The sequence below is a fragment of the Macrosteles quadrilineatus genome, unplaced genomic scaffold (genome assembly GCF_028750875.1).
Source record: "Macrosteles quadrilineatus isolate MER2022 unplaced genomic scaffold, UCM_ALF_1.0 Scaffold_1__1_contigs__length_201487025, whole genome shotgun sequence".
Lineage (NCBI taxonomy): Eukaryota > Metazoa > Arthropoda > Insecta > Hemiptera > Cicadellidae > Macrosteles > Macrosteles quadrilineatus.
The window spans coordinates 148654163-148667404 of NW_026542594.1; the positions used below are offsets into that span (position 1 = coordinate 148654163).

General features: G+C 32.9%; 1 protein-coding gene across 1 annotated transcript in view; it reads left to right on the plus strand.

Annotated features, from left to right (window-relative positions):
- Nucleotides 1–4126: 4126 nt before the first annotated feature.
- The window catches only part of LOC128987129 (transcription factor IIIB 90 kDa subunit), a 73483-nt gene continuing 64367 nt past the window's right edge, over nucleotides 4127–13242 (plus strand). The window contains exons 1-3 of the mRNA XM_054407851.1: nucleotides 4127–4347; nucleotides 5328–5555; nucleotides 6530–6617. Coding sequence (XP_054263826.1) covers nucleotides 5342–5555; nucleotides 6530–6617 — 302 coding nt within the window. The 5' untranslated portion in view covers nucleotides 4127–4347; nucleotides 5328–5341. The remainder of the gene's footprint in view (nucleotides 4348–5327; nucleotides 5556–6529; nucleotides 6618–13242) is intronic.

Here is a 13242-nt window from a genome sequence, read left to right on the forward strand (position 1 = left end):
AAAACTATTTCCCTGAATTCCATATAACTTTAGTTTATGTAATAATATGTCTTGATTAACTGAGTGAAATGCCTTAGTAAAGTCAAGATAAACTCCTATTGTTGGTTTACGCTCATCAACATGATTAACTATCTCGCTTATATGTCTTTCAACTGCTAGGTCAGTATTTTTACCTTTCATGAACCCAAATTGATTATTTGAAAATAAATTGTTATCTGAAAAATATTTAACTAATTGGCTTTTCACACAAGTTTCTAACAGCTTAGCAAAGGTATTTAAAAGTGATCGGTCGGTAATTATTCATTTGCAATGGATCAGCTGCCTTATATACTGGAACAATGAGTGCTGTTTTTAGACTAGAAGGAAAGTAACCTAGCTTTATACATAAATTAAAAATGTGACGTAATATTGGGACAAAAATCTTAACATTTTCTTTTATAGTATTTATGGAAATACCATCAAAGCCAACAGACTGTTTATTTGGTTTGCTTAAGATTAAACTTTCTAATTCTACCTCAGTAATTTCAGATAAACGTAACCTTGAGCTGCACGCTAGACCGATATCCGGCATGGCGGGGAATCCCGGCCCATACAATTCTCTAATCAGCTTATCCGGCATACCAGTAAAATTGTTATTGAATGAGTCAGCAACTATTTTTTCATTACCCTCAACCTGTACAATTTCATCATCTATATTAATCGATGTTAGTTCATTTTTTGACTTTCTCATAATAGATTTGCATATATTCCAATAAGACTTTGATGCAGCCCTTTACTGCTTCAATTTTAGATGAGTAATAATTAATTTTTTCCCGTCTTTTCAAATTAGAACATTCTCTAGAGAGTTCTTTATATCTATTAAACAAATGTATGTCATAGTGCTTTTTCAATCGAGAGTGAAGTCTGTTTTTTCATTTATCTTTTTAATTAGTGTGTCCGATATCCATGGAGTTCGATGCCTATTTTTACTGTTAATAGGCCTTAAAAAACTTGATTGCTCAATACATTTATTATAAATATCGTAAAAAACTGTTAGAGATTTATCAACATCCTCACAATCAAACACTGGCATCCAGCTCACTTCAGCCAACCTTCTTTTTAAAATTGAATGATCTACAGCCTTGACAAACTCCTCTTTCAAAGCACTATCACAACTTGTTACGCAATTTACATTAACTCCAGCATGATCAGTAAAGTCATAGTTTTCTAAATTACTATGAAAAATTAAATTAGTCTTACTTCTGATGAATACATGGTCTAAACACTTTACCCAATTTTCTCTCCCCCAAGTTGGCTCATTTATAAACGACTCAAAACCAAATGAGTTCATTATACTTAAATAATCAATGACACTGTTATTTTGTTCTAAAATGCATAAATTTATATCTCCTAACATAATAGCTGTGTTTTTACAATTACTCAAAATACGTTGCAAATCATTGCGGAAAAAATAAAAATCATATTTATAGTTTCTATACAAAGCTATTAAGTCAATTTCAAAAGGTTTATCATTTATGGTAAAAACTAATGTCAGTTTAATTAATTCAACTTCACGTGACTGAAAGCGTTCATAATTTAAAGTTAAATGATTAGAAATATAAATTACCACTCCACCAGTCTATGTGTATAAGTTGAGACACGTTTGTAGAAAACACTAAAAAGGCAATCTTCTAAACAATTTTAAAATATTTACAACTTTAATTATATAGAAATGTTCATAACACAGTAAGTAATTCCATTAGTTGCATAAGCTTTTACGTGAGTCTTTTTAATTAATTGAAAATTAAGTCTGTAATAACTCTTAAAATAGCTCCTGTACCGGTACTTGATAATTGAGTGAAAATTTAAAAACGTACGTTTTCATGTCCCTGGCCTTTTACTTCGTAGATACTGGATTTGTAGTTTATTATTATGTGTTTTAATATTTTTTGGGACGGGGGCAACATGTTACACACATTTATTTGGTTTTAAATAGGTTCTAGGTATTTTTTTCGTATTTTTAAAGTCTCGAAATTCACGACCATGACGTGTCCCTAGGGTACATTTTCCAACTTTCACGCTGTTTTTAGACTAATTATTCATGCCGAAATATATAAAGCCATATTTTTATGTCATCAATGGTTATTAAACTTACAAAAAAGGAGCATATTATAATTTTATTGTCATCACAAACTGACTACCATGACAAAATAAGTCTGTCCCTCGATTTGGCGTCACGACCATTTGGGAAAAATTTTCAACTTTGGAGAACGACAGTGGCAAGCCTGGCGTCGATGGAGTCAGTTGGTTTTAGAGACTAGTTCGGGGTGTACGTCAGGATTGTAGTGCCGGTCGTTTCGAGTTGAAAGGAGGAATTACAAGATTAATAAAGGAAAGATTGTGTTTTTTGTAATTTTGGTGTGTCCATGACCGTACGTAGTCATTCGATGAAGTAGACATGGTGTTAATTTTTGTTTATAAGTTATTTCAATTGCTAGATTAACCTAGAAGTCCACTTTGTATCCTCGAACATGAGGTGCAGGGCTACCACCAGAACAGAGCCAAATAACACGTAATTTCACGACCAAAGTTTCACGACCATCGCGGGTTTTTTCACGACCAATCCAGCCTTATGGATTATAGTGTGTTTGGTCGTGACAAGAACTTTAATATAATTGTAAATTGAACAGTTTAGTGCAATTGAAACACATATTTTTATTATAACTAACAGGATAATTGAAGGATTGTTTAGAAAGATTTAGATTATTCCAGACAATTCACGACCGTACCGCTTGTCCCTGACCATCACGTTTATGATTTCTATCATCAAAATTTCAAAAATTAAAATATCGTCATATTTCAATGTTTTATACACAAAAGAAGCACACCTCTATACAAACATAACGATTTTTCGGGTCTCAGGTAAGTTTTTTCGGAGTTATACAAACTTAAAAAGATTTTATTGGCTTTTTTTCAATTTTTTGAGTTTTTTTATTTTTTTCTAGAAAGACTAAATATACCAAAAGCTCAGTGACCTTTTTATTGTATAGTGGTCATAAAAGTAAATTAGTTTATAGCAAAACATATTTATAAAAATAATACTAACTATTTTTAATATTCATTTAAACGTCCGTTATGGTCGTGACAGGATTTTGTGTTTTTCCACTAAAGATGCTCTTTTAAAAAGAAACTACCAAAGATATTGCGTTACCATGGACATTTTATAAAACTTCAAATGTTAATGAAATAAAAAAAATAATAAAAGTTTTGAAAAAAGGGGAAACAAATTTGCAAAGTGCTTTTCCTGAAAACGTACGTTTTTAAATTTTCACTCAATTGCTTGATTTCTAGCAACGAGTACACAAGTTAAAAATTCAACAATGCATTAACATAACAAGCTCTCTTTCACGCTGCAAGACTAGTAAACGGCAGAAGTAAGGCAGAACGGCAGAACTGCGGTATTGGTTTACCATACACGCCTGCAACGATGCGCTGCAAACCGCGCGACGAGTAGCTAAATGAACCGTAGAGTAAGTGAGCCTTCTAATATTTGTAGAGGGTTCACTTACTCTACAGATCATTGTGCCAATGAACTGTAGAGTAAGTGAGCCGTCTTCTATTTGTGTAATAGTTATCATGAAATAGGCTCGTATAGTATACGAGCCTACTCCTGTAATTTATTTAAATTCAGTATTTTGGCTCGTATACTATACGAGCTTATTCCTGAATTATTCAAGAATTCATACGCTTGGCTCATAGGCACAATGATCTGTAGAGTAAGTGAACCCTCTTAATTTATTTGATATTTTTGATCGGCTCGTATAGTATACGAGCCTGTAGTGCAAGTGAACCTTCAATATTATTTACGAAGCTCGTATAGACTATGATTTGTAGAGTAAGTGAGCCATGTGTTTTAAGAATTACATATTTGGAGGCTCATTGTGTCAATGATTCGTAGAGTAAGTGAACCCTAACCTTAAAAACTGCCAACTCTATCATGATCAATGTACCTAACGTACAGAAAATAATAATTTCACTCTCGCTCAAGTCTCAGTCAGCTGTTGCTGTTGTGTTTCTAAAGTCAAGTTATTCTGTTCTGTATTCTGTCTGTAAACTAAACTTCAACAAACACAGTAGTTCTAACCTCAACAGTATAAGTTTATACACATCATTTTCATTTCAGTACCAAAGGCTATTATTTTGTATTGCTCAGCCTTAGACTTTTGTGATTACACAACACAAGGCAAATTTGTAGTTTCATTACCATACAGTGCACCACTATTTAACTATTTGTCCAAGTAAATCTAAAACTTATATTCAGCCAAAAATTCTTTTAACCTAGGCCTATCAATTCTTAACATCTGTCTGGTAAGTTGCAAATTGATATTATTAATTAATTGTTAAATTTTTAAGTTAAGGTAACGAGCCAAATCTTTTTTGGATCCTTTCGGGTACAGTTTTTTAACTGGGCAATGCTAATATCGATTGAAACTATCAATTCGATTAGTAAACCTTCATGCGACTTTTTTCACCATCAGCAAGTTTGGTTAGTTAGGTTAGGTTATGATAGTTAAATTTATAATAGATATAGGTGTTTAAAAATATCGATTATTAATCAATGTTTTCAATTCGACAGTTTCAATCGATATTAGCATAGCCCAGTTAAGAAACTGTAACCATCCTTTCAAAAGTAATAAAAACTAACTTAAGTAGTTATTGGCAAATAGCTTGTTAGCCTTGTTAACTTATTTATTTGATAGGCCTATGGTAGGCATAGGCCTACTCTGATGTCATGATAATAAAAAGTCATGAACAACAATGGAATTGACATTCCTTTGTAGTGGAATTGTTTTTTGTGGAATTGTGGTCAAAAACGATGAATTGTCAGCACTATTGGAAGATCTTGCACTAGTCGTTGCTGCCAGTGTTGTTTTGTGAAACACTTACATTTAAACCTGATTTAATTTAGGCTACTAAAAAGTATTTCCTCAAACATGTCTAATTTATTCGCTGATATATACAATTGGGTCAGCATACCTATAAGCTAAAAAAGTAGATTGTAGTTGAGAGCTTAACCCTTGGCTATCATTGTCATAGGTTTTGTATAGCCTATTTATTGTAATTTTATATTGTACGTGTTTGTACTGTACATGAACTGTATGATTACAATGTAAACCCATTTCATTATAGGCAATTTACCTAACTTTTGATCCACTTTTTTTACTATTCAACCACAAGTAAACCAAGTTATAACAAATTAAATTTGTATGGATTAACTATATAATTAACCTATGAAAATTAGGTAATTTTGATAATTTTAATTAAATAAGCCCAATGAAATTTTTCAGACAAAATCTCAATCATGACTGGAAACAAGTGCAAGAACTGTGGGTCATCCGATCTAGAGGTTGATCCAGCCAGAGGGGATACAGTTTGTACAAACTGTGGCACAGTGCTGGAGGATAGTGTCATCGTTTCAGAAATGCAATTTGAGGAAAATGCTCATGGAGGCACATCTGCTCTTGGACAGTTTGTGGCTTCTGACTCAAAAGGAGGCTGTAGAGGGTTTGGGAACAGTGAGTGAATTTTTTCTTGAAAAACAAAATCATTAACAGATCCTAAAAAACCTTATCTTGTGCAATGTTTAATGATTTCCTGAAAATAGATTCGTTCATAGTCCATCAGTTGTGATTATGATTAATTTGGGCAAAGTCAGGAAAAACATCCATACTAGTATACCCTAGTTCATCAAATTTGCCGAAAGATTAGCCTACTTTTTAGAAACTAGCTCAAGCTTATTTATTTATTTTACGGTTACACCATTTTTACAATTCAGTACATACATACATCAATTCAATACCAACATCACATGCTAATAGAAAAAAAAAACTATTTGAATAGCAAGCATAACAATCTATAGAAATTTGGAAACAATAACAATCGATAAATACTACAAGAAAACATGCGACTAGATAACAAGAAAGACAATAACTACATCAATAGTACAAACAATATCAATAACTAGTAACAGACGGCAATAATGACTAGGGAGCATTGATAAGGAAGCATTGACAAAGAATTAAATATTACATAAGACCTGTACAATTAAATCACAACAGAACGAGCGTACATTAATAACCTAAGCGTTGTGAAAAAGCTGGTTCCAGTCTTAGGGAATGAAATACTGTTTCTGAAGGGTCAAATTTTGATTTTAATAAAAAATCTGGCTACAGATTTAACATGGGGATGAAATGTCTACCTACTTGTATTAATAGTCAAAGGCAATTAACTGGGCAAACAATGCAATGCACGCTTTTTCCCCGGTTATGCAGCCGCCTCGCACAATGGCACACCATGCATTACCGGGGTCGCAGCCGCAGCGAATGTGTTAAAATTGCAATCTATGGTAAACCTCATACAGTCATGTCTGCCTGTTGATGATAAATGGAATTTCCAGGTGTGTTTTGATAGTTTTCAAAGAATTCCGTTGTATGTATGTTGACTAAATATCTTCTCATGAGTGATATTGATATGTTTATATTTTTTTCAGATTTCCATACAACACTCAACAGGGAATCAAGGGAGATAACCCTGCAGAATGCCAAGCGTGGAATATCAAACCTTTGCCAACAATTAAGGTAAGTTTGGTACAAATTAAAATTGGATGATTGCTATTTCGACTATTTGATGACTAGATGAATTTCCATTCTACGTGCGGGTTGAATAAAATATACAGCACATACAATACAATGAGGAATCTTTTTACGTCAAGTATATAAATTCAAGCATTTAATTTACAGTACCGGTAATAAAAAAAGAAAGAGTTATAACTAACACAATAGTATGGTGTATGAAAAAGAAATACTATATGGAAATAATCACAGTTAATCTTTTATACACAATGATAATAATATGACATTTTTTACAAAAAAATACAATAAAACATTTTAATGAGAAGTGCTTTGAATTATGGTATTTAGGAGATTGTCCCCTTCTTTCACCCAAGGTTTCTTTCGATGACAAAGAGGATTTGTGTGGTTTTTCTGTGTGCCTCCTCATACACTACGATTCCATTCTGGCCACCCGGAGCATGAATGAAGAGGCTTTTTCTGGATCTCACTCTGGAACTTACTACTGCCCATGAGAGAATCATGCTGATCCGCTCATTCCTTCATGGATGCAGACAACGTCTGGTCTTGTGATTTATTAATCAGGGTGAGTTTATAGGCAGGCAAACCGTTGATACTGAGTCGAGAAACTCTGCCGGGTAGTTTACAGCATCGTCTTCTCTCAGTACGGTGTTCACTGATTTATAAGTACGTTCTTTAACGTGGATGAGAGCACCTAAATGTCTATCTGCGTTGCTTGCTCGTTTTTAGGTGTCAGAATTGCACTATCACAGATCCAGGCACTATCCATGTTAAGTAGTTCATGAACTTCTGGAAAGAGACTGGTTAATCAGTTATTCTTGTGATCTGACAACACCGAGTGAAGGAGATGCGGTTATTATCCTATTTATATTTTCTAATGTTCTATCTCCAACCTTCATTAGAATCTTTGGGAATTCCTCATTCCACATTAATCAATGCAAACAGCTTTCATATGTGAGTGAGAGGCGTTCTATGGTTGGCCACAAAGTGGATCGCTCCAGAGATGCATTGATCTCGTCACCCCTCCCCGCACCACAACAGGCAGAGCTTGTCTAAAGTCACCAGAAAACATCACAGTTACTCCCCCATGGTGTTTGGGCTGTTTCTAATATCTTTCAATGTCCCGTCCAATGCTTCAATGGCGACTTTGTGAACCATGCATTCGTCCTATACAATTAGGCAGCAATCGAAGCACTCTAGCCATTGGGGAGTTCCTTGAAATAGAAGGTTGTTACTACCTGTATCGAATAGCATCAATATAAATTCATAAGTATTGAAATTACAACACCAACAAAATGTTTCACCTTTCTTTTAAAAACATTAGTCAGGCATCATTTCTTATGGTTTGTTATCTTGTACATTCAATAGTATGACAAAAAATAAATCAAAATTCTCACTAGGCCTTCTTATAATTAATTTAACATAAATATAACCCAAATTTTAACATACAACAGCAGTTTCATGTATATAAAAATTCACAAACAGTTGAATATCTATTTCATAATATTACGTAACACGTCACCCGTTCTATAATCAATGGCATTACAGTATTTGCATTTTATTTCACTTTAAATTGCTTTGTGCTTATTCTCTTCAAATTTGTCAAATACTACAGTAGCCTATATTTTTTGTTAGAAATAACCTAAACGCCATTTACTGTCTTTACTGAGAATAGCAACTTCCTAAGGACGTAAATCCATTATGGTGGGATAAAATGTAAAATTCAAATCAAATCAAATCAAATATGCTTTATTCATAAAGTACAGTGTTGTACATTGAATAGTGTCAACTAAATCTATCTTAAATTAATAATTTACAGATTTGCATATCTTGGATCATTATCTAAATAAAAAACCAAGAATCAGGAAATGGAAATAATCAAAACTGAATCAATTATGTACTAACGCTAAGAGGGGAGGTGGAAAAATACTCTTCCAGGGAATAGAATGCTTTCTCTACTAAATATAGTTTTAGCTTTCTCATGAAATTCTTCCTGCTTTGTTCATTTCTGATTTCATTAGGAAGATGGTTAAAAAATTTTAATCCTATATAGGATGGTTTTTTTTCATAGAATTTTAATTTATGTTTACTTGAAATAAGGAATTTTTTATGCCGAGTGTTGTATGGGTGATAATTTGTCTCAGAGGTGCTCAAGCAGTTTTTTACTAGAATAATTGTGTCGTAAATATATTGGCCATATACCGTTAAAATTTTCAGTTCTTTGAATTTGTTTTTGGTTGTTTCATTGTGTTCTAATTTCAAAATTATTCTTATTGCTATTTTTTGAAGTTTAAGTATCCTATCCAAATTTGCTATTGTAGTTGAACCATAAAGGCACAAACCATAGGATAAATGCGAATGGACATTAGCATAATATATGTTTTTTAATGTTTTATGGTTACAAAAATAAGACATTCTAGAGAGTGAATATAGTCCTGAACATAATTTTGAAAGGAGTTTATCAACATGTTCATCCCAGTTTAAATTTTGGTCCACAGTTAGACCTAGAAACTGTGTACTGTGTTTATGTTCAATTTCTTCTGCATTATACATGATATTTGGTTTAATTAACTTTTTATTTTGATTTGTTTTAAAAGTTAAAAAATTAGTTTTTTTAGGATTAAGCTTCAATTTATTTTGCTCTAGAAAGTTTCCAATGTTTGCCAATTCAACAAAACTTAAAATTTCAACTTGTTGCACTGACTCAGCCGATACTTTGAGATTTGTATCGTCTGCATAAAAACAAAGATTGTTCTGAGGTAAACATGAGAGTGCACCACCAGCATCATTTATATAACATAAAAACAACAGGGGGCCAAGGATTGACCCCTGGGGTACACCACATTTAACCCTTTCAGTTTCAGAAGAAAATGCTGTAATTCTGTTATCATGATTATGTGTGATTTCTACAAACTGACAACGATTATTTAGGTATGACTGAAACCATTTTATTGATTTTTTTGTAACCCCTAAAATGAGTAATTTATCTATCAGTTGGGTGTGGTTGACACTATCAAATGCCTTAGTTAGGTCCATGAAAATTCCAATTGTGAACTCCCCTTTATCAACCGATTCAATTATAGATTCTATGAATGACACTGCTGCTGTAATTACAGATTTTCCAGGCCTAAATCCATGCTGAGTATTGTTTAATAGTTTAAATTCTTCTAAATAATTTAATAACTGACAGTTAACAATTTTTTCATAAATTTTTGATATTACTGGTAGGAGAGAAATAGGACGGTAATTTGACACAGTTTCTAGGTCGTCTTTCTTATAAATTGGTATTATTTTAGATTTTTTAAATTGATTTGGAAAAATTCCTGATACAAAAGATGAATTTATTAAATGACTTAAAATATGGCTCAGGCATTTTTTGGCATGCTTTATAACTTTAATAGGGACATCATCGTGTCCAACAGAATGTTTGTTTTTTAAAGAGTTAATTACTTTTTCCACCTCCCCCGCATCAATAAATTTAAAATCAAAACCTCTTTTAATACATTGCTCATTTTCAATAAGACTTTGATTTTCAATCTTGCTCTCACATTGGTTGCCACTGACATCCTGATCAACATTAGTAAAATAATTGTTGAACATGTTGGCAATAGTTCTAGGATCACTTAAGCTACAATTTCCCTCTTTCAAAGTAATATTTTTATTTTTTGTTCCATTTCCTTTCCCAACTTCAGAATTTATAATCTGCCATACTGTTTTTTGTATATTGGTTGATTTTTTTATTTTATTTTCAAAATAATTTGTTTTAGCTCTGACTAATTTTGCCCTATATTTCAGTTTGTTTTGTTTTAACTCGTATTTCAAGGCAGGATTTTTGTTCCTACAAAGTTTTAAGGCCAATTGTAGTAGTTCTTTTTTTTCATTTTTCAGGTCTTCTGAGATCCAATTTTTTTTGCGTTTCTTTTCAGTTACAGTAATTTTGGGAAACGAAATGTAAAAAAAGTGCTTAAATGTACTATAAAATTCATCATATTTTCTTTCAACAGGAGCCATGTAAACACTCTCCCAAATCTCGTTTCCAAGAGGTTTTTAAATAAATTCAAATTTTGAATATTGAAGTTACGAGTTGTACGTTTTATAGTTGATTGAACCTCTTTTGTATTATTTAGGTTTTTATTTTTTATAAGGAGCAATTGCCCATCATGATCTGATAGACAAGTTACAATTCCCTCAACAGTCACCTTGCAATCATGACAATTTTTAATTATAAAGTTATCAATTGCTGATTCAGATTCCTCAGTAACTCTGGTTGGGAAATTGACCAGATACCTCATTTTATGAACTTTTAATGTTCTTTTTAGTAATTTATGATTAGGGTTATTTTTTAAAACATCAATGTTTATATCCCCTCCCAAAATTATATTAACAAACTTTTTGGAAAAGTGGGAAATTAACATGCTCAATCTATCTAAAAATATTTCACAATCCGAGCTAGGTGACCTATACACTCCAATTGCCAAAATTTTAAATCCGTCAATTATATAGCTACAGGCACAAAATTCGAATTGCTTATCTTGAAGTAAACTACCAGACAACCAATTTGGAACATCCACCCGCTTCCACTTTAAACCCTTCAGGGAAAGCATAACGACGCCACCCTTGAAACATGTTTTTCTACAATAAAAATTGTTTACATCATAATCTTGTATATTGAGTCTGTTAATTTCATTTTCCTTCATATCGTGTTCTGTTAAGATTACAATATGAGGAGTTAATTCATTTATAGTCACTAATAAAGGTTCGATCCTTGATGGTAAGTGCTGAATATTTTGATGGAATATTTTTATTACATTTTTTTCTGTTTGTACGTTTTTGTTGAGATTATTATTACTGATGGGTTTAAAGTGGGAGCGGGAGTCGCCATTACAAATCATGTTGCTATCACTTGTATTGGAGTTTCCAATAAAAAACCAGAGCCACTATCACTCACAACCCCAGAGAGAATCTGCCCCCCATCACTTGACACAGGCGCAGGCCGCTGCAGCTGATCTGGATCTGGTGTAACAGGGGGTGCTTGTAGAGGGGGGAAGTCCACCATTGAGCCAATTGTGACATCATGACCAGAACCAACAGCAGCAAGGGGTGATTGGCAATTAGCAGTCTCTTGAGATTGCAGAGTATAGGATTCTTGGACATTGTCGCTGGCTGCTTCATCCTATCATCCACTGGAGTTGGCTCTATTGAGCCCAGATTGCTGGTTGAAGTTGTATGATGGGTGTGAATAGTGTTCAGGGAATGTGATAGAGTAGAGGTTTTTGCCATTATACAAGGACCAGGGAAAGAAACAGATTGAGTGTTTATATTTATCCATTTATAAAGCTCTTCTCGTATACTATTTTTAAATTCCTGGTAGCTCAATCCATTTTGCAAAGTTCTACTTGATTCTTCATCCTGTATTATTACTGTAACTGGCTTCCCAGTGATACGATGCAATTTTACTAAGTTTTTCACAAAATTTTGAACACTAATATTATCCCTGACACACCCCATGGGTGAACACACAAGTCTCTTGTATTTCCTTAGCTTGAAATCATCTATTAATTTACTGAAGGCTGTGTTGTAATCAGTTGTCTTTGGTTTACCATTGTATGTTGCCTTGGTTACAACACCATACACTGCTGCTCCGTTTTCATGTTCTTGTAGTGTTAAGTACTTATTAAGTAGATTGGCGGTCCTTGGTCTACCAAACGCTTTTCGGAAAGAAACAGCAACACCAGCTGTCATATTTCTAGGACTGCTTAGATCACCAGAAATACAATGAGAGAATGCTACATCACCGTTGCTCCTAAGACCATCCACAATGTCACTCATATTGGATTCCATTACTTCTATTCTGTCTTGATTTTTTAAGAGAATATTAGCCTTTCTGTTAGTAATCAACCACCGAGATAAAGCATTTAAAATTTTATGAGCCACAACATTTTTTCCCTCGTTATTGAAGTGCAGGCCATGTGATGTAAAATGCTTTTTCCTCAATGTGTTTAACTCAATCAAATAGACATTACTCATTCTTTGTACGGTTCAAAGTCAAAGTCAAAGTCAAAACATTCTTTATTCATTATAGTTTCACATTACATGAACTTGAATAGAGTCATAAGCTAAATTCAAAATTGCTTACTGCTAATTAAATACATAAAAAGAGTACTAAAATTACTTTACTTGAACTTTTAACAAAACCATGACTTTAAGGATAACAGTATTTGGAATTCAAATTAAGTTAGGCCTAACTGTTTTTTACTAATACTAAAGAATTCTGTTACTGAGTAGCAGGGAGTTCTTAAAAAATATTCCTTTAAGAGCTTCTTGAATTTATTAAATTTTGTTTCTTTTCGGATGTGAGCTGGTATAGACTGGAGAAATTTTAGCCCTATGTAAGATGCCTTTTTAGTGTAAAATTCGAGATTATGCCGAGGTAGGTTAATTTTTAATCTGGTGTTATATACTAATTGTTCTGTTGAGCTGGATGATAGTTGGATCTGTTTTGCATAAATTATTGTTTCATAAATATAAAGACTATAAACTGTTAATATTTGTAATTCACGAAAGATGCTCTTGACTGGCTCTTTCTTTTTAAGATTTTTCATCACCCTGATAG